At 47.2% G+C, this 25,454-nt stretch overlaps 2 protein-coding genes across 2 annotated transcripts in view; one reads left to right on the top strand and one right to left on the bottom strand.

Moving 5' to 3' along the window:
• The first annotated feature begins 283 nt into the window (after positions 1 to 283).
• On the top strand, positions 284 to 12,612 carry MAP1LC3B (microtubule associated protein 1 light chain 3 beta). The gene is made up of 4 exons (XM_019934976.3): positions 284 to 440; positions 7,408 to 7,463; positions 10,031 to 10,137; positions 11,305 to 12,612. The coding sequence occupies exons 1-4, from the start codon at positions 401 to 403 to the stop codon at positions 11,477 to 11,479; spliced, it is 378 nt and encodes a 125-aa protein (XP_019790535.1). The 5' UTR covers positions 284 to 400; the 3' UTR covers positions 11,480 to 12,612.
• A 1,574-nt stretch (positions 12,613 to 14,186) lies between these two features.
• ZCCHC14 (zinc finger CCHC-type containing 14) overlaps positions 14,187 to 25,454 on the bottom strand; it is a 59,327-nt gene continuing 48,059 nt past the window's right edge. The window contains exons 8-13 of the mRNA XM_019934968.3: positions 24,477 to 24,756; positions 22,908 to 22,999; positions 22,408 to 22,535; positions 21,047 to 21,187; positions 19,470 to 20,963; positions 14,187 to 18,335 (exon numbers count right to left, since the gene is read on the bottom strand). Coding sequence (XP_019790527.2) covers positions 18,280 to 18,335; positions 19,470 to 20,963; positions 21,047 to 21,187; positions 22,408 to 22,535; positions 22,908 to 22,999; positions 24,477 to 24,756 — 2,191 coding nt within the window. The 3' untranslated portion in view covers positions 14,187 to 18,279. The remainder of the gene's footprint in view (positions 18,336 to 19,469; positions 20,964 to 21,046; positions 21,188 to 22,407; positions 22,536 to 22,907; positions 23,000 to 24,476; positions 24,757 to 25,454) is intronic.

Raw genomic sequence — 25,454 nt, 5'->3', positions numbered from 1 at the left:
CACCAGGCATCAGAACCGGCACCGGGAACAGGAGCGAGGCCGAGTCGCGGAAGCTCGGCCGCAGGGGCAGCACCGTGCGTGTCTGCGCGGCGCCTTTCCGCGGGTCACAGGCTGATCCAGCGCTCACGCTCCCCACGCGGGCCGCCGACCGCCCCCACTCCCGCCAGCCCCGACCCCTCCCCCGGCGCGGCGCTCGTCCTGCTTCCGCCACGCCCGCCATGGCGACGGCGGCGGCCCGCTCCTGGCCCCGCCTCCCGGGACGCCGCGCAGGTCACCTGACGCGGCTGCGGGCTGAGAAGACACAAGAGCCGTCGCTGTCGCCACAGTCGGAACCGTCTCAGCCACCGCCTGGAGCCGCCGGGACTCTCCACCTCGCCGCCCCCGCCCAGCCTGCCGCGCCATGCCGTCGGAGAAAACCTTCAAACAGCGCCGAACCTTCGGTGGGTGCCGCGGGGCCGGCCGCTGACGGAGGGTCGGGGGCCTGAGGGGCCGAGGCGGTGGGGCCGGCCCTGGCAGAGGGGCTCCGGAGAGGGCGGACGGGCCGAGGTGCCGAGGGCTGAGGGGCTGAGCCAGGCTGAGGCGGGGGCTGCGGGAGGGCCGGGCCCGGGCGGCCGAAGGGCCGAGGCGGGGGCCTGACTGGCCGAGGGCTGCCGGGCCCAGGGGACTGCGGGCCCGAGGGGCCGGAGTGCGGGGGCCGAGGGGCCGAGGGCGCACTGGCGCGGAGCTGCTGAATCACCTTTTGGCCCCGGGAGGCCGGGCGGGTTGTGGGCTCGGGGCCCGTCAGCCCTCCAGCCCTGGGGTGTTAGGTCCCCAGGACGAGACGAGCGCGAGCCGCGCAGGGGGTGTCCTCCTTGAAGGGGAGGCTGGCCCGGGCGTCGGGCTGGGACAGGTTCTCCGAAGTGGTGGCAGCGGGGGTGCAAGGCAGTCGTCTTCTGGTGCGTCGTCCGGGTGACACCTGGTCCCTTTACGCGTCAGGCCCTCCGTGGAGAGGAGTGACTCCGAGGCCGCGCCTCCTCACGCCTGCCCCTTCCCCTGCAGCCCCGCGTGGCCGGGACGTCTTGGTCCTATTTGTGGCACAAGAGCTAGGGTGGGTGGCTCTTCTAACCGGCGGGCGACAGCATTCTTTGAGAGCAGCGGCGAATCCGTTCTCTCCCAGTTCAGGCTAGAATCCCCACTTAGCTTGCTGGCATTTGGTTGAAACTGGAGGTGACACCATCACAATATTTACTCCTCCACAAAACCCATGGGAAGGAAGTGATTGGTGCTCCCTTTAAGCAAGACAGTTCTGCAGTAACAACGTGGCCTCCTTGCATATCGCCGTGTAGGGCTTGTTTATCTCAGCCCTGGAAGGCCAGGTGGAGTAGGGCGGCACCAGCGTTCCTTCCTGCTCTAATCTTTAAGAGCTTGAGCCGTAAGTATCGCTTTCGTCTACTTTTGTCTAGTTTCCTGGAGTCTAGAAAGAGCCGAGCATTCACTTGAGCTAGGATATGGTTTTGTAGATCTCGTTATTGATAATTGTTTCTTGTGCCTTGGAAGCTCCAGTAGATGAAATTCACGCTGACCTGTGGAGCATATCCTTTCAGCCTCTTGAAGTGGTTGGTTAGCAAAACTTAGACGTGTCTTTTTTTTTTTTTAAAGAAATTTTCTCTTTAGTGACGTTCATGAACTCAAGTTGATACTCATGAATACTGCTTACTTTTTATGCAGCCATGAGAACAGCATTTAGAGCAGATTTGCCGTTGTATCTGGCTTCTGTCCTTACAGACTCTGGCATTGAAAGCTAACTGGGGACATTTGTATGGGAAAGATGCCCATTTTCTCATGACCAATACTATAGTTACTTTCTTTTTGCTTAGAGTATTTTTAGGTTAGCTAGAAAAATCGCTCAAGAAGAGTAGGTGGTAAGAGTAGGAAAGGTGAGGAATAACTAGAATAAAAGTGAGAATAAATGAGAATAAAATAGCGAATTAGAAGGAATTCCCCTGGTGCCTGTGGCCTTGAGGGTAGACCAGCAGGTATTTTTTTTCATTTTCATTTTTTTCTCCATTAGTCTATTTGTGGAGTTTCCTCTTTGTTCACCTTTACTCCCACTCCTCCTTTTTTTCTCCCTGGTCTCCTGACTCTGATTCTTTTTTTTCTACTTTTATTGAGAAATGACATTCATCACTGTATAAATTTAAGGTATTCAGTATGATGGCTTGGTTTACATATATTGTGAAATGATTACCATAATAGGTTCAGCTAACATGCATCTTCTCATAGATAAAATAAAAAAGGAAAATTTTCTCCTTGTGAAGAGAACTCCTAGGATTAACCCCATCCCCCCCTATTTTTAAAAGGGCTCTTTAATAGTCATTTTGCAGGGCTTCCTTGGTGGCGCAGTGGTTAAGAATCCGCCTGCCAATGCAGGGGACACAGGTTCTGAGCCCTGGTCCAGGAAGATCCCACATGTCGCGGAGCAGCTAAACCCGTGCGCCACAACTACTGAGCCTGCGCTCTAGAGCCTGTGACCCACAACTACCCGCGTGCCTAGAGCCTGTGTCCGCAACAAGAAGCCACCATGGTGAGAAGCCCGCACACCTCAACAAAGAGTAGCCCCTGCTCGCCGCAACTAGAGAAAGCCCACGCACGGCAATGAAGACCCAACGCAGCCAAATAAATAAAAATAATTTTTAAAAAAATAGTCATTTTGCAGAAAAATATCACATCATTTAATGGCTACTGCCTTTCCTTGCTACTGATTATGGTAATCAGCACTGACAATTTTCAGAGATTTGTAACACAGTAAATGAGGGAAATAAGTTGTTTGGAGATACCTTTTTTTTTTTTTTTTTTTTTTGCGGTATGTGGGCCTCTCACTGTTGTGGCCTCTCTCGTTGCAGAGCACAGGCTCCAGACGCGCAGGCTCAGTGGCCATGGCTCACGGGGCCAGCTGCTCCGCGGTATGTGGGATCTTCCTGGACCGCGGCACGAACCCGCGTCCCCTGCATCAGCAGGCGGACTCTCAACCACTGCGCCACCAGGGAAGCCCTGGAGATACCTTTTTTATAGACACTAAGACCAGCCCCAGTTAGCTTGAACAGTACTGTTCCCAAGTGAGTGAGTTTAGGTTAATTAAAAATTGAGTATATCTCTGCTGTGATATATTCTACCAGGGTTAAAAGGGTTGAGATGAATCTTAGGGCTCGCCCAAAACAACCACTTACTTTTGTGGCCAAAGAAACTGGGTGGGGCCCTGAGAGGTGGAAATCATGGTCCACCTAGTGGCAGAGTCTGGACTTGTACCCTTCTGATAGGAATTCTGTCCTCCAGTAGGTAGCCATCATTTCCAGTACATGAAGTGGGCCAACACTCTGAGTCAAGAGGCAATAGTGTTTCCTTACAAATGGTTTGAAAATTTTTATCAACTTCAGAAGTTGTATTTGAGCAAACATTTTTGGATTCAGTCTTCTCAAATGTCATAATCTCACTCCATTTTCTTCTAGGGTTGCCCTAGTTTAATAACACATCTGTCTCCTAGACATCATTTTGCTGAGATTCAATGTTAAACCTAGATCTTAAGCTTCACCATCAATAACAAAAGGTCTGCATGTCTCGGAAGTTCATGTGATGGTCTAGAATAAATAGCTCCAGCTATGTAACAGGGAGACTGGAGAAGGAGATTTATGCCAACACCTAGGTAACACTCCCTGCTCTTAAGCTGTGTCACTCACTGATGGGTGGGATTTTATGGTTTTTATTTATAGGCGTATCGGGGAAAATATTTATGGTTCCACTTCAGTGAACTAAATCCTGGAAAATATATGTAAGCCTTACTTTAAATGCCCTAGGGAATCTATCTCAAAGCATCTTTGCAAATAAGACACCTTAGACTCCTAGTTTCTATTTTTGTAAGGCTTATAAGCGGTCTTAGAGACAGGAAGAGGAATCTGGGGAAGCATATCATCCACGTACAAGCCTGAGCCCTGGGGAATACAGACGTGACTAGAGCTGGATCCCTGACCGCCAGGGGCAGTCTGTTGAGAAAGGCAAATGATAAACAGATCATCACAGCATTAAGAAAATAATTGAGTAAAAGAAGTGCTCTCGTGTGCCTTTGATCCAGTGGCGTTGGTAATTCTCTTGTTAAATATACAGTTGGCTTCTAAAAACAGCCTTCTATTCAGAGTTAGGCGTCAGCATATACCATATTTATTTAATCACTCTGGGCTCACCACTGGATTTTTATTACAACTGGCCAGGATGCTAAAGACATTCCTGCAGGACTTTGGTACTACTCTTTTCACCTTAGGGAAGTCACTTGTCTTCCTCTGTTGTCCCACCTTTAATGAAAATAATCATTTTCGCCTTCCTTTTTGGATCATATTTTGGGGATAAATCAAGATAAAGAAAACTTTTGACGCTGTAGTTTGACTTTGAAGCCCCACATTTAGAGCCCATTTTATTTTTTCCTGCTCCACTCACCAAAATAAACCTGTTTTCCTTGCATAAAAAATTCTCTCCCCCTTATGCCTGAATGATTCCTTGAACCTTTTAAATTTTTTTGGAAGAGCTTTTAAATGTGAAACATTTCGGGGTGTATTAAACTTACTATTTATTGGCTACAGTGAATTAATTAAATTGTGATTTCCCCTTGCTTGTGAAATCTACTCTGACAAGATGGAGGTTTTTGTTGTGAAGGTGGCTGATAGCTAAGTGTAGATGGTAGAGCGTCTTTTCTGGGGTAGCACAGACATAGGGACAGGTCTTAGGGCTGAGGGAAATGCTGAAGTATCCATGACACCCCTAGAAATAGAGCGGGGTTCTAAGGATGATAGAAAGGAAAACTCTTCCTTTGTGTCCCCTCTGCAGTACTCCATAAACGCTGCGGTTCACTTCTGACACCAGACAAGCAATTCAGCTAGTTGTCATCCAGTTTAACTCAATTCTAGCGCTACCTGGTGATAGCCTCAGATCCAGCAGGTTAAGGGCTCCGTCCCACCTGACAGCCCCCCCCCCGCCCCCCACCAAAGGCTAATTGCAAGTACAGGTCCTTGCTCTGACTAGCTATAAATCAGTTTCACAAGACCACCTTGTGTTTGATTAAATTACTAGAGTGGCTCCCAGAGCTCAGGAAAAGCCTTTAATTACTAGATTATCAGATTATTGCAAAGGATATTAAAGCATAGCAGGTGAAGAGCTGAATGAAGAGATGCATGGGGTAAGGTCCGGAAGAGTGCTGAGCACAGGAGCTTCTGTCTCCATGGAGTTTGGTGACTGCACTCTCCTGCCACCTGGAAGCTCTCCAGACCCTTTTACTGTAAATAAGTTCGTTTGTATTATTTTTTAGATTTTACATGTGATACCATATATGATATTTGTCTTTCTCTGTCTGACTTACTATGATAATCTCTAGGTCCATCCATGTTGTTGCAAGTGGCATTATTTCCTTTTTTTTTTTTTTTGCGGTACGCGGGCCTCTCACTGTTGTGGCCTCTCCCGTTGCGGAGCACAGGCTCTGGACGCGCAGGCTCAGCGGCCATGGCTCACGGGCCTAGCTGCTCCGTGGCATGTGTGATCTTCCCGGACCGGGGCACGAACCCGCATTCCCTGCATCGGCGGGCGGACTCTCAACCACTGTGCCACCAGGGAAGCCCTATTTGTAGACTTTTTGATGATGGCCATTCTGATGGGTGTGAGATGATACCTCATTGTAGTTTTGATTTGCATTTCCCTAATAATTAGTGATGTTGAGCATCTTTTTATGTGCCTATTGGATGTCTTCGTGGATGTCTTCTTTGGAGAAATGTCTATTTAGGTTTTCTGCCCATTTTTTGATTGGGTTCTTCGTTTTGTTGAGTTGTATGACCTGTTTGTATATTTTGGAAATTAAGCCCTTGTCGGTCGCATCATTTGCAAGTATTTTCTCCCATTCTGTAGGTTGTCTTTTCGGTTCTTTTTTAATGTTTCCTTTGCTGTGCAAAAGCTTGTAAGTTTGATTAGGTCCCATTGTTTATTTTTGCTTTTATTTTTATTGCCTCGGGAGACCTATGAAAACATTGCAGTGATCTATGTCAAAGAATGTTTTACCTCTGCTCTCTTCTAGCTAGGAGTTTTATGGTTGTCCTCTCTTACATTTAGGTCTTTAAGCCATTTTGAGTTTATTTTTGTGCATAGTGTGAAGGTGTGTTCTAACTTCATTGATTTACATGCAGCTGTCCCACTTTCCCAGAACCACTTGCTGAAGAGACTGTCATTTTTCCATTGTATATTCTTGCCTCCTTTGTTGAAGATTAATTGACCATAGGTGTGTGGGTTTATTTCTGGGCTCTCTGCTCTGTTCCGTTGATCCATATGTCTGCTTTTGTGCCAGTACCACACTTTTGGTTACTGTAGCTTTGGAGTATTGTCTGAGGTCTAGGAGGGTTATGCCTCCTGCTTTGCTCTTTTTCCTCAGGATTGCTGTGGCAATTCTGGGTCTTTTATGGTTCCGTATAAACTTTAGGATTAGTTGTTCTAGTTCTGTGAAAAATATCATGGGTAATTTGATAGGGATCACATTAAATCTGTATATCGCTTTGTGTAGTGTGGCCACTTTAACAATATTTTTCCAGGGACTTCCCTGGCAGTCCAGTGGTTAAGACTCTGCCCTTCCAATACAGGGGGTGCACATTCAGTCCCTGGTCAGGGAACTAAGATCCCACATGCTGTGCAGCCAAAAAAAACCAAACACCAATATTCTTCCAATCAAAGGGCATGGGATATCTCTTTCTTTGAATCATCTTTAATTTCTTTTATTAATGTTTTATAGTTCTCAGTGTATAACTCCTTCACCTCCTTGGTCAGCTTTATTCCTAAGGTGTGTTTTTTTTTTTTCTGGCTGCGTTGGGTCTTTGTTGCCGCGCACAGGCTTTCTCTAGTTGTGGCGAGCGGGGGCTCCTCTTCGTTGCAGCATGTGGGCTTATTGCGGTGGCTTCTCTTGTTGCAGAGCACGGGTTCTAGGTACATGGGCTCGGTAGTTGCGGTGCACGGGCTTAGTTGCACTGCGGCATGTGGGATCTTCCCAGACCAGGGCTCGAACGCGTGTCTCCTGCATTGGCAGGCAGATTCTTAACCTCTGAGTCACCAGGAAAGTCCCTGGTGTGATTTTAAAAGGTAGTTTTTTTTACATTCCCTTTCTGATATCTCATTGTTAATGTAAAGAAATGCAACCAATTTCTGTATGTTAATCTTGTATACCAACCTTTGCCAGGTATGAAGTGTTAGTGTTTGGTTTCTCTCAGTTCTAGGGAAGATGTCTTTACTGCTTTGCTCTGCCACAGCTAAGGACAGGTGGATTCAGATATGGAAGTCACCAGGTAAAAATGCAGGAAAGAAGCTGCATTTTTGGCCCTTAATAATGCCTGTGTTTCTTCCTTTCCTTTGCAGAACAAAGAGTAGAAGATGTCCGACTTATCCGAGAGCAGCATCCTACCAAAATCCCGGTAGGTAGTCTCTGTTTCAGTTGTTATTAATGTACGCGGAAGAGAGCACGGCTTAAATACAACTTTAGTACAGTGCTGCTATGTGCGACTAACTGACGGGTTTCTTTTTTTAATTTATATTTATTTATTTTTTATTTGTTTGATTATTTATTTATTTTTGGCTGCGTTGGGTCTTCATTGCTGCACACAGGCTTTCTCTAGCTGCGGTGATGGGGGGCTGCTCTTCGTTAAGGTGTGCGGGCTTCTCATGCGGTGGCTTCTCTTGCTGTGGAGCACAGGCTCTAGGCATGCAGGCTCAGTACCTGTGGTGCACGGGCTTAGTTGCTCCGTGGCACGTGGGATCTTCCTGGACTGGGGATCAAACCCGTGGCCCCTGCCTTGGCAGGCAGATTCTTAACCACTGCACCACCAGGGAAGTCCCTACCTGATGGGTTTCTATAGGAATCCTCAGCTATGCAACTGGTGTGTCAGTTTCATGACCTAGAATGGAGATACCTTAATCTACAGTTTAATCTAATCACATTCTGTTTCCTCCTAAGTCTGAGTTTACTGTGTTAATGTTACACACTTCACAAATCAAGGGTATTTTACTTGCGGGGGAAGGGATAGAGGGGCTAGATCTGTTGGTATTTTATCAGTGAAAGTTGGTATCCACCCTCTTTTGAAGCAAGCAGAGACTACTGCTGTGGGAAAATCAGTAGCCCTCAAGATTTAAATGTGACGGCGCATTCCAGGCTGCCTGACTTTGATGCCCCAGAGAAAGAAGTCTCTCCTTATATTTTATTTCTTTGCAGGATTGAGGAAAGATGCTGCTCCTGTGATGTGTAGGGACCTCAGATGCTTATTGCTGTGCCCAGCCAACAGTGTCCTGTGTGCCCTGGATCCTTTGGTGGTGGACCTTAAATAGGTTTCTGCTGAGGCACTAGGTCTAGAGAGAAATGGTCAAGGAGCTTTTGGCTTCAGACAGTGGCTGAGTTCAGGCCTTAGGTTCAAGGTTGCTAAGTGATCTTGGGCTCATTACTAAAATTCTGAGAGGAGCTGCCATATCCTCATCTACACAATGGGAAGAGAATCCACCCATGTGGTTGGAAAATTTTGCATAATTCTGGGGACATGCTTGTTACCTCTTACAGACCACTTCCAAAGAAACTCCACTGCTAAATTCTGCAGAAGCTTTCATGGTTGGCTTTCTGATTGATCATCTCATACCAAAGTGGGGGAAAAGAAGATGGGAAGATCAGTGGGGCTGGGGTTGTGAGGTGCACAGAAGGGAGAATAGGATGGGTCTGCTCAGCAGTGTCGTGACTGTAGGATTCTGTAGTTAGAAGATACGTTTCTTGGACTGGTTGGAAATTTCAGTCTGTCTTCACACTCAGGGCCAACATACGGCCTGGGGATGAGGCTTCTGGGTAATTTCCTTTTCAAGGTTTTTCTTCACTTTTGAGTACCTGCTGTGTCTCTTTGCTAGCAGGTACTCGTCAGTCACTGGAGACAAACAGCCAGCCCAACAGTCTGCCAGTATTTGTTCCATAGCCTCCTTCTGAAATGTGAATGTCTGCATATATCTACAGTCGTCTTTTCTGCTAGTAGTTTTAGGTTTTTTACAGAAGGCACATTCATACTTGTAGATACCATGTTCTGAACACGCCTCAGAGATAAAGCTATTGCTCTTACCAGGGAGGGTGACGACAGCTTGACCTGGCCTTACGCAGAACCTCATGCAGGCCCCGTGCAGCGCAACAATGTACATACAAGCGTTTTTCCCTCTTCTGAAGATTTTCCATTCCTATCTTACAACTTCTCATTGTCACGACAGGGTAAAGAATTGCTCTACGTGGAGAAGGCTGTCTCTGGTGCTCAGTAAACAGGTAGCATTGAGGCTCAAGGGCAGTCACCAGTTTGCTGTCAGAGACGACATAAAGTGGCTTAGAACTAGAAAAAATGTTTTCCTTTATGGAAAGGAGGAAGCATGGCAAGGAGCTAATGGATTTATTTCAAGTCATAATGTGGAACTATTTTTGTTCCCTGCAGAGTTCATCAAGGATATTTTATCAAAATGGCAGGATCTTCGAGACTTCTGCAAAAAAAAAAAAAAGTATCTCCAGACCAGCTAATCATGGTCTCTGCTTCTCAAATATTTACTTAGGATTTGAGTCTATTACCAGAGTTAAGGTCTTACTTACGCTTCTAATAAAAGTTTTATTAAAAGACTCTCGTCATGTCACAGGAAATGGTGATGTAGAACTGGCATAGATTCAGATCTTTACACTTAGAGCTGGTACCCAGCGTCTCTGCTGTTATAAGGCTTGGGGTCTTTTTCTGACTAGGTAGTATATTTTCATGGTTCCAAATACCAGAATTTATAGCAAAGTTTCTTTCCCCACCTCAGGGCTACCTTGCCCCTCCCTGACGGCAGACATGTTGGCTCGTGCACCATATTTCGTAAGGAACAGAAGTGCTGTTTTAAACCCCATTTTGGCGTGTGCCAGCTACAACATAGGACGTATCTTACCGGTTTTTCTTTGTTAACGGCTATTTTTAAATCACTTTTCTGGCTTCTTTTCTAGGTAATAATAGAACGATACAAAGGTGAGAAGCAGCTTCCAGTCCTGGATAAAACAAAGTTCCTGGTGCCTGATCATGTCAACATGAGTGAGCTCATCAAGATAATTAGGTATTTTATCATCTTTTTACTTTATTTCTTTGGGTAACTTCTCATTCTTTATCAGGCTTACAGATAAATCTTCAGTCTAGCTCTGATAAAAATCTATGCAACTTAATAAAACTGTAAGACATTTCACTTCTGAGTTTTTCTATTTCTTACCTGCTGGATCTCAAGTCCCTTCTGATCCTTTCATCATAACATCTATGTAGATGTCTCTTAATCAGAAAAGTTTTATATAGGAAAATAAGTTAAGAGAATGTAGACGTGGTCCAATGGTAATAAATTGCATCAGCTTAGATCTTAGTTTGTAAATTATATTTTGAACTATTTTTATCACATTAGACACTGGTGGCTACTCAGATAGCATACTAGTTTTAAAACTGGCCTCAGGACTTCCCTGGTGGCGCAGTGGTTAAGAATCCGCCTGCCAATGCAGGGGACACGGGTTCAAGCCCTGGTCCGGGAAGATCCCACATGCCGTGGAGCAACTAAGCCCATTCACCACAACTACTGAGCCCGCGCTCTGGAGCCCACGAGCCACAACTACTGAAGCCCGCGTGCCTAGAGCCCGTGCTCCGCAACAAGAGAAGCCACCACAGTGAGAAGCCCTGCGCACCACAACAAAGACCCAACGCAGCCAAAAACAAATAAATAATTAATTAGCAAAATAAATAAATAAAACTGGCCTCAGGAAAGTAGTAAGAATGATCTAGCAAGGATTATCATTAATACTTACCATGCATATAGTCGTAGAAAACATCCTGTGTCTTATGAGAAGAAACATTCAAGTCATCGTAAGGCATATATTTCATTTTGCCAAAAGCAGCATTTACAAAATCTTTGTACTTTTTTTTTTTTTTTTTTTTTTGGCGGTACGCTTTTTTTTTTTGCGGGCCTCTCACTGCTGTGGGCTCTCCCGTTGCGGAGCACAGGCTCCGGACGTGCAGGCTCAGCGGCCATGGCTCACGGGCCCAGCCGCTCCGCGGCACGTGGGATCTTCCCGGACCGGGGCACGAACCCATTTCCCCTGCATCGGCAGGTGGACTCTCAACCACTGCACCACCAGGGAAGCCCAAAATCTTTATACTTTTATATTGATCCAGGGTGGGTGATATTTTTTACACATTCTCCCTAGGTATTGATGTATCAGTATTTCTTAACGTTTTCTTTCAACAGAAGGCGCTTACAGCTCAACGCTAATCAAGCCTTCTTCCTGTTAGTGAATGGACATAGCATGGTGAGTGTGTCCACGCCAATTTGTGAAGTGTATGAAAGCGAGAAGGATGAAGATGGATTCCTGTATATGGTATACGCCTCTCAGGAGACTTTTGGAATGAAATTGTCTGTGTAAGACTAAAAGAAAATGTGTCTGTTCTAGAATTTAAACCCTTACCAAGGAATAAAAAAGGGATGTTACCAACTGAGATTGATCAGTTCACCTAATCACAGATCATCAAAACAGTAGTAGTGTTCCTGCCTAGGAGTTTTTAGCAAGTTGTTTTTTTGTACTTCAGGCAGAAAAGCTGGGCTCCAAATGAGCACATTCAGCTTTGGGAAACTTCATTATTTAACCTAGGCTGTCTTGTTTTCACATTTAGAAGTTTAAAAATAAAATACGTTGCATTCTAAGTTGCCAATAAAATAGACCTTCAAGTTATTTTAATGTTTTTCCCCCAAAAGGAACTTGCAATTTGAGCATTCAGAGAGACATTCAGTCTTCTCTCTAGAGAAGAGAACCTGCCAGCTTTTTATAGAAGGGTTTCTACTCAACTAGAGAGATCTCCTTAAGAGGATCTTTAAGCCTAAATCGTCAGGCATAGCCAACCCCCAGCCCCAGCCCATTTGCCATAATAGCTGGCAGAAAGCAGGGTGGACGCGAGTGTATAGGAAATAAGAAAGCTGAGCTGCTGTCCAGGGTTCCTGATTGCTAATAAGCGTATTTCACATCAGTGCTCTTGTCATAAAGTTTTCATTTGGTTTGTTCTCTAGGCAGTAACGCAGAAAAATACCACTGCTCAACAGGAACCTTGAATAATTTATAATTTTGGTCAAGTTTCTCAAAAGACCTAGAGAAAGAGAATGACATTTTTTTTTTGTTTTGAATATTCTCTTAAGAGCTCAAAATAGTGCCTGCTTTGGTAAATAAACAAGCAGTTCCATGGGTTTCATTCTTTGGGACAAAGGTAGAAAGCTACAGGATACTGAAACAAAAAGCATTAAAATTCAGATACACCTCCTCGACCTTTTGGCTTAAAGCTGTAGATGATCCGTGTTTTATGTTACGTATGTGACTAAAATATGTTATTAAGTATCTTTAAGGGTATTTCAGTTATCACAGTTAGGTCAAGCAGTCCTCAGAATTCCCCCACTCCATGTGCATGTCAGTTTTGAAAATAGCAAAAGGAAACATGTTCTTCACAGATATTAATGTCAAACGTTAAGCATTTTCAGAGTCCTACTAGAATAAATAACCAGTGCTTCCTACTACCTGCATGGGGTTCACTATGTACCGTTTTTGTGAGAGCTGTCGCAGAAGGCTCACAGGCCCCCTTGCGACTGTACAGTGGCAGGTCGCCATTAACCCTTGTGCATTTAGACGTGTGTGTGGACAACTTGTATCAGTGAGTGGCAGTTACTTATCGTAACTGAGGAAGAAAAAGCAACATTACCGCATATGGGCCCTCAACCCCGATCTCAACTACTCTTCCCGATGCATGCATCTGTCCACGTGGCTAACTTTTCATATGTATATTTTTACATTATGTAAATTCTTAATTAGCCTGTCTTGTTTAGATTGTATACATCATTATATCTGACATTCTTGTAACTACTATGTGACCGATAAGATTCCTTTAAGAAACTATGCTTTTTAAAGACAAAAGTACCACGCTGAGAGGGGTGACTTACTTATATCCCACATTAGTGGGTGGTTACCCTATTTATAGGATCTTTAAAACAAGTACATTTTTAACGAACTAAGGTGAATAAAGGCACAACTAAAAACTGTCATCAACGTTCACTTTAATGGATCAGCATTTGAGACTTGCAGTCTATACCATCCACAGCCAAGTGGGTCATATCCTTTCCAATGAGGAGTGCTGAGGCTGGTTTCACTGTGCCAGGGTGGAGGGACACCCACCTCTGAAGGTCTCTGCCTTGTCATAAGCGCCTCGCTCGCTCGCATTGGTCAAGGTCCTGACTGACTTCAAAAAACTCAATTCTCTTAAAGGTACAGATGTGCCACGAAGTACGGGGAGACGGGATGGGGGAGCGACCTAGGTGTTTTGTGGAAACAGGCACTTGAAAACCTGATCTAAATGAACAGACGTGTAACACGAAAAGTACTGAGTGTGTGGGGCGTTGTGCGGCACATGGGACCTGAGGTGGCCGTGTGGGGAGCCGCGTACAGTACAAACAGCAGATGCGCACATGCCCTCCACCCTCAGAGGCCCTGGAAGTGACCAAACAAGAGGGGCTGCTAGCAGGTGCCAGGAGTGGCCAGCTGTGTCACCTGATGCTACTTACCTGACAGGGGCCCTGACTAGTCCGAGAACCGTGTGCACGTTTTCCTCCGGGTGACGACAGGTCTGACGACAAGACCAAGAGAAAATGGGGACTCCTGCTGGGGAAAAAGCCCCAGAATTCTCCCTCTGGGGCCTGGCACTGCTCAGGACAGCACCGTAGTCCTGGGCGAGCACAGCACCAGCCCAAGTCCAGAGAGGACGTGGCCTTAGGCGGCAGGGCACATTCATCATGAGTTTGGAAACGTCCAAATGATACTTGATCTAGTAATGCTAATAACCTTGATTGTTCACGGGTACCTGAGAGCTGGAACATCTTTAATCCAACCCCCAATCAATTCACATTTCTATTCACAGCAAGGACATTTTTTAAACACCTAGGAAACGTGACAGAAAATGGATTTAAGACCAGGTGTCCCTTTTGCAAGGCTGGGAAGAAGGCGGAAAGGTCAGACTCCCTAGTTTGGAGGATCGTGATGTGAAAGGCTGTGTGCTTCATACTCTATGAGACAAAGACCTAATAAAAAGAGACTGCTCTTTCTTTTTTTTAATTTTTATTTTCAGTACATTAAATTGACTCATAAAAACATTCTAAAAATGTACAATTTTTCCTTTTTAACAAAGTATAATAAAACATAAAAACCCCAAAAACAGAATACTTGACATTTACAATTCAAAATCAAATTAGCAGAATATTAAATATTTACAAAACTATATCTTTTAAAAATATTTATAAAGTTACATGCAATTTTGTAGAATTGACATAAAAGAATGGCTCAAAAATGGGAGAATTTTCCTTCATTCCTAAAAAGAAAATATGTCCAATAGAAGCTGGGAAGATTCTTGAGTGTACACGAGGTCTTCAGTTTCAGTACCAAAGCCTGTCTTTGTGCATCTAAGAACTTTACGCATGTGAGGGGCTTCTTAACACCGGGGTGACCTGGCAGGCGCACCCCTCCCTCCAATAACAGTGTAGTAACATTGACCTTTGGCCTCAACCAGCACAGTACATAGTTTGCGAGTGTTGATTAAAGATAACTCACTTTGATTCAGAACCTCGGGGCTTTTCAGTAATGGAGCCTCTTCAGAACCCATGGCTTTAAATGTCCCCTGCCTCATTCATTGGGAGTCATCTGCACTTTGGAAAGGACGGCCAACCCGCTCAGGTTCCACAGGCCCATCCACTGGGACGGGTGGTCGAGCTGAGCAGGGTCAGGGTTTCCCTTACAACCTTTAAGACTTCAACACGTAACGCCATCAGTTATCAGTGTGTAAAACTAGCAAGGCATCAAATAAGCCACCACGGAAGCAGGAGGAGTGACGACGACAGGGAGCGAGGAGGGCGTGGCCCACTTCCTGCTCAGCAAGTGCTCACTAGCAACACTGCAGTGAGTGGACAGATGCAAGCCTCGGTCAGCCTGTGCTCAAACAGGAACGCATTACAGCTGCATAATGTCAGGCAAAGTTACTACCCGCTATGCAGCTCCATACGCAGTGTGCCGTGTAACTAGCTAGGTGGACTTCTTGCGATAAAGGACCTAGAATTCTAAATAGTGAATTAAAATACTGAACCTACTAACTACTGTATTAACAAGCTGACTCGTGTAATTTTTTGGAGATTATAAATGATGCTGGTTTTTTAAAATACCCAATCACATGTCTGCTTTCAAGAAAATAGCTTTTTCTTTATTATTCTAAGTGCTAGCTCCCATTTTCTCAGTGCTCTTTAGCAATTAGAAGTTTTTAACATTTATACACTTTCCAATGTTCAATATAATCATAAAATAAAAATTAGAAAATAAGGTAGAAAATTGAGTGTTCTGCTTTAAAAAAAAAAAAAGATTAGTGTTTTATCCCAACGTTGTATTCTACTTCAATCTGTACATTCCACTTTCCCCATTCTTGGAGATAAAAAATGGGGTTAGAAACTTTAAAATATGACAGACTACACAGAGCAAAGTGGCTGGTGCCACACCTACCTGGTTGCCACAGCATTTGGAAACTGAGCCCACAATTTCAGGAAAATAAGTAGTTGCAAGGGTCAGTCTGATCTGTGTTTCTAGCTGATGAGGACGTCCTCTGAGGAAATGCCAAATGTTCTTTAGGCTCACTGACTGTGGTTGCTTCTGGAGAGAAATTTCATCAGAGAATACTGCTAGCAAATATTCCCAAGTTCAAGTATGGGACTCACTTGGGAAGAGGTCTCACGGAGCGGCAGCTGAATGCTCTGTGTCCTGGTGTCTCACATTTACGTTTTACCACTCTCAACTCGGAACGGCCTCACTGGAGACGTCACTCTGCACATGCACTTTCAAAGACAGCTGGAAGTTCCTCTAAGACCTCTGATGACTGGAACACAGCCACACAATGTCTGAACTTATTTCCCTCAATTTGAATGTCATACTTCAAATTGAAGTTCGTTTTAATTTTTTGTCGTATTTAACGCTAGCCTCTAATATTTATCAAAACAGTTATAAGGGTAACAACAGACACACTTTCATTCCCCAATACTGACCACTAAAACAAAAAACCTAAATATGATTTTTTCTTTTGTCATGAGACGGCTTTCAACAGTTTCACTGTGTTGAAATAGGATTTATTTAAAATAGTTCTTTGTTTAAAAAACCAAAAAGTTTAAAAGTTTGGCTTTCAGCACACATCCAGGCCACCGTAAGGGCCTTCGGAAATAGTAAAATCGTAAACATCAGCGAACACTCTAAGTCTTCCTTAAACATAATATGACAAGTTCCAGTCTAGTACTCTTTAAGGCAAAGTTGTGTCAGTTCTCGTAATTTTGACATTTTGTAGTGTTTATAATTTAAGAGATCAATGTAACATTCCCCCAAAATGCTGTTGTAAGCATCATCATTACTTCAAAACTGTATGTAATACTGTGTACCAGGAAGAGAGAGAAGAATACAGAGGTCTGTCAATTCTGCATTGCATAGAAATAAAACTCTACTAAAATAAAACTCTTAAAAACTCTACTAAAAGCCTTTCATTAAAAAAATGTAACAACTTTCTGCTTTAGTTTCCATGAAGCAGGAAACTGATCTCAAAATTTGAAGCCTTACATCACAATGCCTCAAATTCTAGGGTATTCTTTTGATTTACACCAATTTTACATGAGGCTGATTGTCCCATTTTAAGAGTGGTCTGAGTATTGTGATTTTCTTTTTTTAAATAAATATTCAACTGGAAAATCCCTGGGCAAGACCTTACCAATCAATATTTTAATATTGAAGGCTTTAGCATTTAAAACAATATTGTTTGAGCAGAAAATTCCCTTTAGCCTGGAAGCTTTAAGTCCCTAACTTTCGGACCAAAAGCTCTCATTGCAGTGGGGTGAAATTGAGAGCTGTGTGGTGGACTTGATTTCCCACCTTGGTAAAACTAGACTTCTGCAGATCTTGTAGCTCTGTCCTGTCAGTGTATTCTCTTTCAGAGTCTTACCACTTTCTATTGTAGTTTTCCAGGTAATTTTTAACGGAACTAACTATTGATACACAGCCTAATACAAAAGAAGTTGACAGGAGAAAATTTCCAATCGTTTGCTCAGAGATTATAGGACTGTATTATTGTTGTTGAAATGTCTGTCTCAAGTGTGAATCCATTAGCAGTGAGCCTTGGGGTCCTTGGGAAGTCCATGGGAGATAAAAGAACTTGCAAACTTGGCTAAGGACGTGCAGCATCCATGAGTGCCGCTCACGAGGTGTGCCGCTATCGCGTCTCTGCCAGAGTTCCTTCGTGGTGGAAGACGACAGGACTCAAAGCTCGGAAGGGCTGGGAAGGAAGGTGTCCTCAAAGCTTTGACTACTAGGGATTCTCTGGGACTTGGACCCTTTTAGAAATTAAGTTGTTGCAAGTAACTATTTCTATTTAATAATGTAGTTTAAATTTATTTGCAGGAAAAAAAAAAAGAAAAAAAAAACCCTGAAACTGCTACAAGTGCTTTTAAGGAGGGAAGGAAATACTAAAATCTCTGTTGTGTACTAAATCGTGTAGCCTGCTGGTGCGGACTCTAAGAACGGATTCTCTGAGCGTCTTGCACTGACTGGTCTCAGGGAGTTTGTCTCCCAGAACTGCAGAGATGGACATCGGTTTACATTCTTCAGTAGTGCAATCCTTAAAAAGCCCAGAGATTAGTGCCTAACCACTTTAAGAACGAAACAGAACAGAACAGAACAGAACAAAGGCGACATTTTCCCTCACCAGGGGTGTCAAGAGTCCGACTGGTAGAACTCCACTTGGAGAACTCCGACCTTCAGTTCTCGATTCCAACCTCACGTAGCTGCCCTGGAATTACGTGTGAGCCTAGAAGGACCAATTACGGCAATGCTCTTCAGGAGACGGGAGGTCTCTGCATTGCAACCAAGGGTGGAGGTGGCCAACTTTCACCCACAGTGGAGATACCCACTAGGCCAGTCCTGACATCAAGCTCCCGTCTAGGATTTTGGCAATAAAACTGAGTTTGATGCATTCCTACGCTAGGTTTTCTATCCAGTCTAGTAAAGTAAAGCACCTTTGGATTAAAAATATTGAGCTCAACAGCAACTAGACTTCTCAGTTTTGTATTTAATTTTCCTTAGGTCTCCATGGCTTAATAGTGTTCTGTTGCCAGAGAAAAATATCAATCTGTGGAGTCCAGACTCTCTGCTGGAGGGGCATATTTCAACCTAAACGTACCTAGAGAGGGAAAAAAAGAGATCAAATTTGAATCACCATAGAATTACTGCCATGATCTGTCCAAAGTTATTTCCAGAGTCACTGGTCAAGATCTGGGTGCTGGAAATCCAGACCACCTGTTCTGACCACTCCCAGCTCCCCTGGCTCCACCCCGCAAACTGCACGTTATCTTAACAAGTTTATCAAATCAGAGAAGGGGTGAAAAAGACTGAAGAGTTCCCAGTCTGTTTCTTCATTCTTTGGGAGCTCAGACAGCACAGAATTGGCCCCCTTCCTTGGGACAGGGCAAGGGAGGCCTGGCCGCCACCACAGGCCTCCGGGCTCGCTGCGTCAGGAGACGCAGCACCACCTCTATCAACGGGGGAGGGGGGGCCCACAGCCCACAGTCACTCCACCTGCCACCAGACCTGATTCCAAGTTGTCTGTAAAGCTCTCCAGGTGACTAAGGGGCACAGGCAGGTCTGGAACAACCCTCAAAAGTCTCCAGAAAGCAAGTGGCTGACTATCCAAGGTCGCACAGTGAGCAGTCGCAGGCTGGGACCCGTTTTCCCAAGGCCCAGCCTAATCTTTCCAAGGAAAACAGCAAGAACAAACCTGGTGTGGTAACGACAGCAGACACACACTTGACTAAAGGAGACAAGAAAGAGTAGCAAAGGGGGAAGGAAGAAGATGCAGCACAGAGAGTGAAAACACCACGTAGCCGCCACACAACGCCCACGGCCATGGCCACTGCCACTCTAGACGGGGGAAGAGAAGCGGGGACAGCGAGTTCCACCTGTAGCGCCTGAACTCACATGCCACGCCCTCGGTTCTCAGTTAAACACCGGCGGCGGTGGCACTAAATCACCCATGCTTCCTCCCCAGTCACGTGGCACAAAAATAACAGACCAAGGAGCCACTGGGCCACAGCCAGCTAGCCACACTCCAAAATGAGAAGCAGGCTGAAATCACAGAGACAGTCTCAGAACCAAAGCAGACCTTCTGGGGGCTGCACAGCCCATCAAGAGTTTCGTGCCTTTTCAGAGAGCATTTGAAAAACCACTTCTTGCTTGCTTTAAAAAAAAAAGGAAGTTGACTATTACTTTCACAGAAAGGACGCTCCTGTCTGGAGCTCTCCACCTCGGGGGCCTTTACCTTGCCGGTTGAAGTCCATGGACGGCTGCTTGCAGTCCTGAGCGCGGTGACCGGTGGCCCCACAGTTGTAACACGACAGATTCCCGCTCTTTTTGTGACTGGAGCCGTTGCTACTACCCACCAAGCCCTGGGCCTGGTAGACGCCCGCCGCCCCCATGAAGTTCTGCACGGGCGGGACGGTGAAGGCCGACTGGCCGCCCAGCACGGGCTCGGGGCCCACGCCGCTGCTGTAGGGCGAGTGCACGACCGGGAAGGCGCCGCCGCCGTACTGCTGGGCGCCCACGTAGCCACTGCCGCACATGGGACTGAACGGCAGGAACGGGAAGGGGAAGACGGACGGCCCCGAGAACGGGTGCTGGAAGTAGTTGGCGTAGCTGACAGTTAGGCCGCTCGAGCCGCAGCTCCCGCTGCAGCCGCAGGACGTGCACACGACGCAGCCGGGGGGCGGGGCAGGCGCGGGCTGCTGGGGCGCCGGCTGCTGCTGATGATGGTGGTGGTGGTGGTGGTTCTGGGCCGAGGCGGGGAGGTTTCCGGGGGAGCCGCCACCACCACCGCCGCCGCCGCCGCCGCCGCCGCCGCCGCCGCCACTGCTGCTATAGAAGCTGCTTTCGGGGACCGAGGAGAGTGCGGGGCTGGAGCTGGGGGCGGGGCAGCTGGGCACGGTGGCCATGTTTGCAAAGGACGTGGCAGGGTGGCTACCGGCAGAGGCAGTGTTGCTGTTTGCGCAGAAGCTGCCCTGCAGCGGGCCCACGGGCACACTGCTCATCGCAGAGAAGGCAGCTTTGGTGTTGGCTGTGTACAGAGCAGTCCGAGGGTTTATTATGGCAGGGGGCACGCTTATTTGCACGTTGCCGGAACAGGACGTTTGCCCAGACACGGCAGAGTCTGCAGGGACAGATGAAGACACCAGAAGTTTGATGGGTGGCCGAGCCACATGGAAGACGGTGCTGGACGTCCCTGCGGCAGCAGTGCTGGTCTCCACCACCAGGGCCGGCTGCTGTGCCGGCTTCATCACCCTGTCGAGGGCGGACGCGTGGACGACTTTGGTGCGGGGACCAAAGGAGACGGTGGGCGACACAGAGCTGCTCTCGGTGAGTCCAGAAAGGACCTGCATGGGCTGATGGGGGGTGGACGCGGGTAGCATGTCCATCATGGTGCTGCCAAAGTTCTTGTCCACTTTGATGCCGCTTCTTGGTCCAGAGACTTTACTGCGCTCCTCGAGAGACAGCAGCGAGTGCACAGAGGACGAGAGGAGCTTCATGTCCGCGCCCCCCCTCTCCGCCTTGTGCACGGAGTTCAGCATCCGGATGGGCGCGATGTGCGAGGCCGCCGTCATCATCTGCGGGGGCAGCGGGTGGTGGCCCGACGGATTGGAGCCTGCTTCGTTCTGCACGGGGAGGACCTGGGCTGTGGGCCTGGCGGAACTTGAAGTGAAATGGTTCAGCAGCATCACAGGCTTCTCCTTGTCAGAGCCCTCCAAGTGGATCTCCACACCTAGAGAGGTGGAAACAGCGTCAGCACAGCTTCCGCAGACCAGGGCGGGGCAGCACAGCGCGAGCCACACGGGGCGTGCTTACGTCTGTCGTTCTCCTCCGCGCTGTCCGAGCTCTCTTCCCGGGCCTGCACGCCCATCGGGCTGGGCGAGGAGCTGGAACATTCAGAGGAGCTGCCTTCCCGGGCCGTCTGGTGCGGGGGCTGCGCCACCTCCACCCGCAGCGCTGCGGAGAAGGCACAGGTGACAGCCCGGAGGTGGCACCAAGGTCCGCGAGCCACGGGATGCCGACGGGGGCTGTGCCAGCCGGCGCCGACCGCGCGCTCTCCCACCCGCATGCATGCCTATCGGGCTCATTTTCTATCCTGTCCCTATTCATACAGGGCTGAGGCTCACAAGTTCGCCAGGCGGCGGACGCACACGTGGCCGTGCTCTCAGCCTCCCCACGCAGACGCTGCAGGACAGGAAAAGGACCCCCAAACCACCGGGTGCTACAACAAGCACACTCCACAGACAGACACCTCCGTTTCCTGAGGACGGGGACATAAGACCTTTTCAGTCAAACAAGCACTGAAAAGATGCACTGACATTTTTTCTTCCTGGTTCACTGTCACTCTTGATATTTCTAGTGCATGAGGAAAACAGCAGAACAGCTGTTACCATGACCCTCCCCCTCCTGCCGAGGAGAGGACGGCAGGGAGAAGAGGAGGAAGGCTGGTGGCGTGGCATCAGGGACTTCAGGATGGACCTGCAGGGCAACGGCCTGAAGCCGCCTCCACACCTGCCGTGGTGGGGCGGGGGCGGGGGCGAGGCTGTCATCTATTTTGCATACTTCCTACTCTCTCCCTTTCACCAGAGCAGTTTCTGGGTCTAATGCTTTTGCCCAAACCACTTCAGGCGAGTCACCAGTCTCCAGCTTCTAACACAAACGTCCCTTCTATTTTCCTGTCGCAGAAACTATAAAAGCTAAAATAATGAAAAGTAACTCTTAAGTATGAGAAAATGGAAACAGCAAAGTCCCAATTTTGGGACTTCCGTGGTGGCTCAGTGGTCAAGAATCCACCTGCCAATGCAGGGGACACGGGTTCAAGCCCTGGTCAGGGAACTAAGATCCCACATACCGTGGAGCAACTAAGCCCGTGCGCCCCAACTACTGAGCCCACGAACCTAGAGCCCATGCTCTGCAACAAGAGAAGCCACTGCAATGAGAAGCCTGCACACCACAATGAAGAGTGGCCCCCACTCGCCGCAACTAGAGAAAGCCCACGCACAGCAACAAAGACCCAACGCAGCCAAAAGTTAAATTAATTAATTTAAAAATAAAATAAACTAAAATAATGAAAAGTAACTCTAAGCACTAGAAAACAGAAAGGGAAAAGGGGCGTGACCTGTGGCCTGGCCCTCCTCCGAAGGGTCCCAGGTCCAGGCGCGCCCGGCCCCACCCACCTGCAGCATGGCTGCTTCGCACCGGCTGCACAGGCCCCACGTGGCTGGTGGGGGGAACGCGGGCCACTCCGCTGCTGCTGACTGGGGGAGGGGCCGAGGGGTTCAGGCACCGTTTCTCTGACTTCTCCCTGTGCGACAGGAAAGCACAGCAACAAGCGAGCGTTCAGTTCTGCTGCAGAGCCTCTCCGTGTTTCAGTCTCTGCTTAATGCAGAGCCTCTCCGTGTTTCAGTCTCTACTTAATGCAGGGCCTCTCCGTGTTTCAGTCTCTACTTAAGAAGGCTGATTTCTGCCAAAATAATCTCCAGGGTGGAAGATAATGCATTCTGACTTCTCAGATTCACTCTAAAGGGTCCTTCCTAGCAAACCAAAGCCACATTTGTAGAATCTTAAGAGCATTAATTAAGGTTTGATAAGCAATCAGCAGTAATAAGTCCTAGCGTCTGTTCCGCATGTTAGAAACTAAAATGAAGACACATTCTGTAAACAATCTCACACTCACTTCTCCAACTCCAGCTGAGTCTTGAGCTTCTTCTTTGCTCCCATGGTGAGGGATTCAAATTTATTTAGATCTTCTTCCGTAAGGCTCAGAAACTTCCACAGAAGAAACAAATTACAAAGTGTGAGAATTAATTAGGATTCTGAAGACAAAGAACTTGGAGTTTAATTTCATAAATGTATTCTACCTCTAGGATATGTAAACAGATCAAACTTAAGTAGATAATAAAAGACTGGGGATCGCTGTCAAACATTTACTTGCTAAATGACTTGGTGTCCAGGGTCCAAAATATAAGACGCTCATTGTGCGTCTGAGGGTCACGGGCTGTGCCCACTGAGCCTTCAGCACAGGCGTCCGAGTGACAGGTGGGTGAAGACTGGGCACCTGGAAGGTCCGTGCTATGCGGGCAGGAGACTGAAACAGTGTCTGCGTCTCAACTGCTGCAGAGATGCAGCTGGTGGAAGTGTCTCCCCTCCCGGGGCTCTCCCGCCAGCGACAGGAGCAGTCTTCTTTAGTGGCTCTTTTTTCTTGAGATCATGGTCATTTTAGGGACAACAGCAACTTTGTTGGGTAGCCAATGATCCAGAAAAGTAGATGCCATCCAAACTGAACGGCGCCCTAACTCACTGGCCTCATACTAAGAAAAAAGATGATACTTGGTTCTCACAACGGTCCATAACATGATTTGTGATCTTAGCCTTTTCAACTCATACATTACGCTAAAACTTTTTAAACTGATCATGACCAAGGTTAGTAAAATCTGTTGTTTTTAAGACTTGTGAATCCTAAACTGAGAGTATTGAAAATTTACTTAAAATGTATTTTTTATTAGCAGTAAAAGCTTGATTTCGAGATTCTTCAATTGCAGATTTTTGGACAAACGAAACGTTTGCAGAGATAAAAGGCACCAAGTCACTTTATCCAGCAGGGGGAGCTCAGAGTTCAAACATCACATACAGGTCCAATTTACTTTTACCATTGACACTGAAACTTAAGAAATTTCAGAATTTTTTTAACAGTGAAAAAATGCTCCTTGTCAAAACTGTATTGTAAAAGATAACTGCTATGTAGGATTTCTTGAAAGACATAAATTCATCTATTCCTTTAGCTCTAAGAGCCTACATGAAGGCAGGTCATCAGACAACCCTTTTGCACTGGGCTCTTGTAAAAGGCTACGCTGAGGGGCGTCTAAGAAAGGGGGACGCGGGGCCCACAATTCACTACCTCTACCCACTGAAGGGCTGCTGGAGACATAGCCCTCAGTCACAGACAGTGAGTGTCTCGTTTGGGAAGACCCCAAACTATCCTAAGAAAGCTGTTTACAGACAACTGTGATCCAGTTTTTGCTTCAGCTGCAGGTCGCCTCCAAATTCAAATCCGCGGCCCCTCCAGCAAGCTCACAGGACTTGCGGGGACACGCATCTGCAGGTGTTAAGGACCAGGTGGTATGGCCTCCACGACACACACGCTGCAGAAACCCAACTCAGTTCCTCTAGGAATGAGGTCCAAAGAAATTGACGGGTTACCTGAGACAACAAGCACGCTCTTGCTGCCTGCTAGCAACCAACGTACCTTCTCCATCGTGAGCTGTTTGAAGACGGGGTAGTACTTGTGCAAACGCAGTTTCCGAAGCCAGTCTAAAATCCCATTTTGCTCCTGGGTCTGCGGGGCCTGCAGGCTGGAAGGCATCAAGATAGCGGGCGAGCTGTCCATCGGGGTCCGGTAGGCCAGAGCTGAGCCTGCACCCCCCGCGTGCGAGCAGTGGGGCAAGGCGGACGTGCTGGCCGAGTGCTGCACGTGATGCTGGGCGCCGCCCTGAGACGACGGGATGCCGGCCACTCCGCACACAGGCCTGCGAGGACAGCAGACAGGTAGTTTTCAAAAGACCACGGCCTCCACCGAGGACCAGCTCCTACAGCCTGGACTGCATCTGCAGCCACGTCCACTGCTGGCGCCAGAGCTACAGCCACCACCACCCTGGGGTGAACGTCTGAAGGCGTGGACATGTGCGTGCACGGACGTGTATGTACCCATCTAGATGCTGCGCTTGTACCTGTGTACATGTTATGTATATGTACACGTCTGTGTGTCACCACCAGACTTGTGGCTTTGCTGACTAGTTTCTTTCTGTTGCTTCTATCACAGGATGATACTGATAATCATATATTAAAACTCCAAAATCTTTAATATTCAAATTAAATTTTTTTTTTGAAAAGTAAATTCTAGAAAGCTGAAGGACCAAAGCATCACCCTCTGTCCCTGCCCCTTCCACACTAAACTGCAAACTGACATATTACATGTTTACACACTCCAGGCAGAGGGTGAAGAAAGTCAGCACCTTCAAAGACCTCATTACCTGACTAGAACTCACAGAACCGTGTGTGTGTGTGCGCGCGCACGCGTGCACACACCGTCTGTGATGTTAGCCCATCTTAATGCTGGCTGTCAGTCCAGATGTGCAGTCTGTCTGTCACCCGCGCACTGCCACCATCACTGTCGGGCCCTGCGCTGGCAGAGGGGCCTCCAGAGCAGCGACTCTGGCCCTTCGTG

This window comes from Tursiops truncatus, chromosome 19 (genome assembly GCF_011762595.2).
Source record: "Tursiops truncatus isolate mTurTru1 chromosome 19, mTurTru1.mat.Y, whole genome shotgun sequence".
Classification (NCBI taxonomy): Eukaryota; Metazoa; Chordata; class Mammalia; order Artiodactyla; family Delphinidae; genus Tursiops; species Tursiops truncatus.
This window is presented reverse-complemented; position numbering and strand designations above follow the sequence as displayed.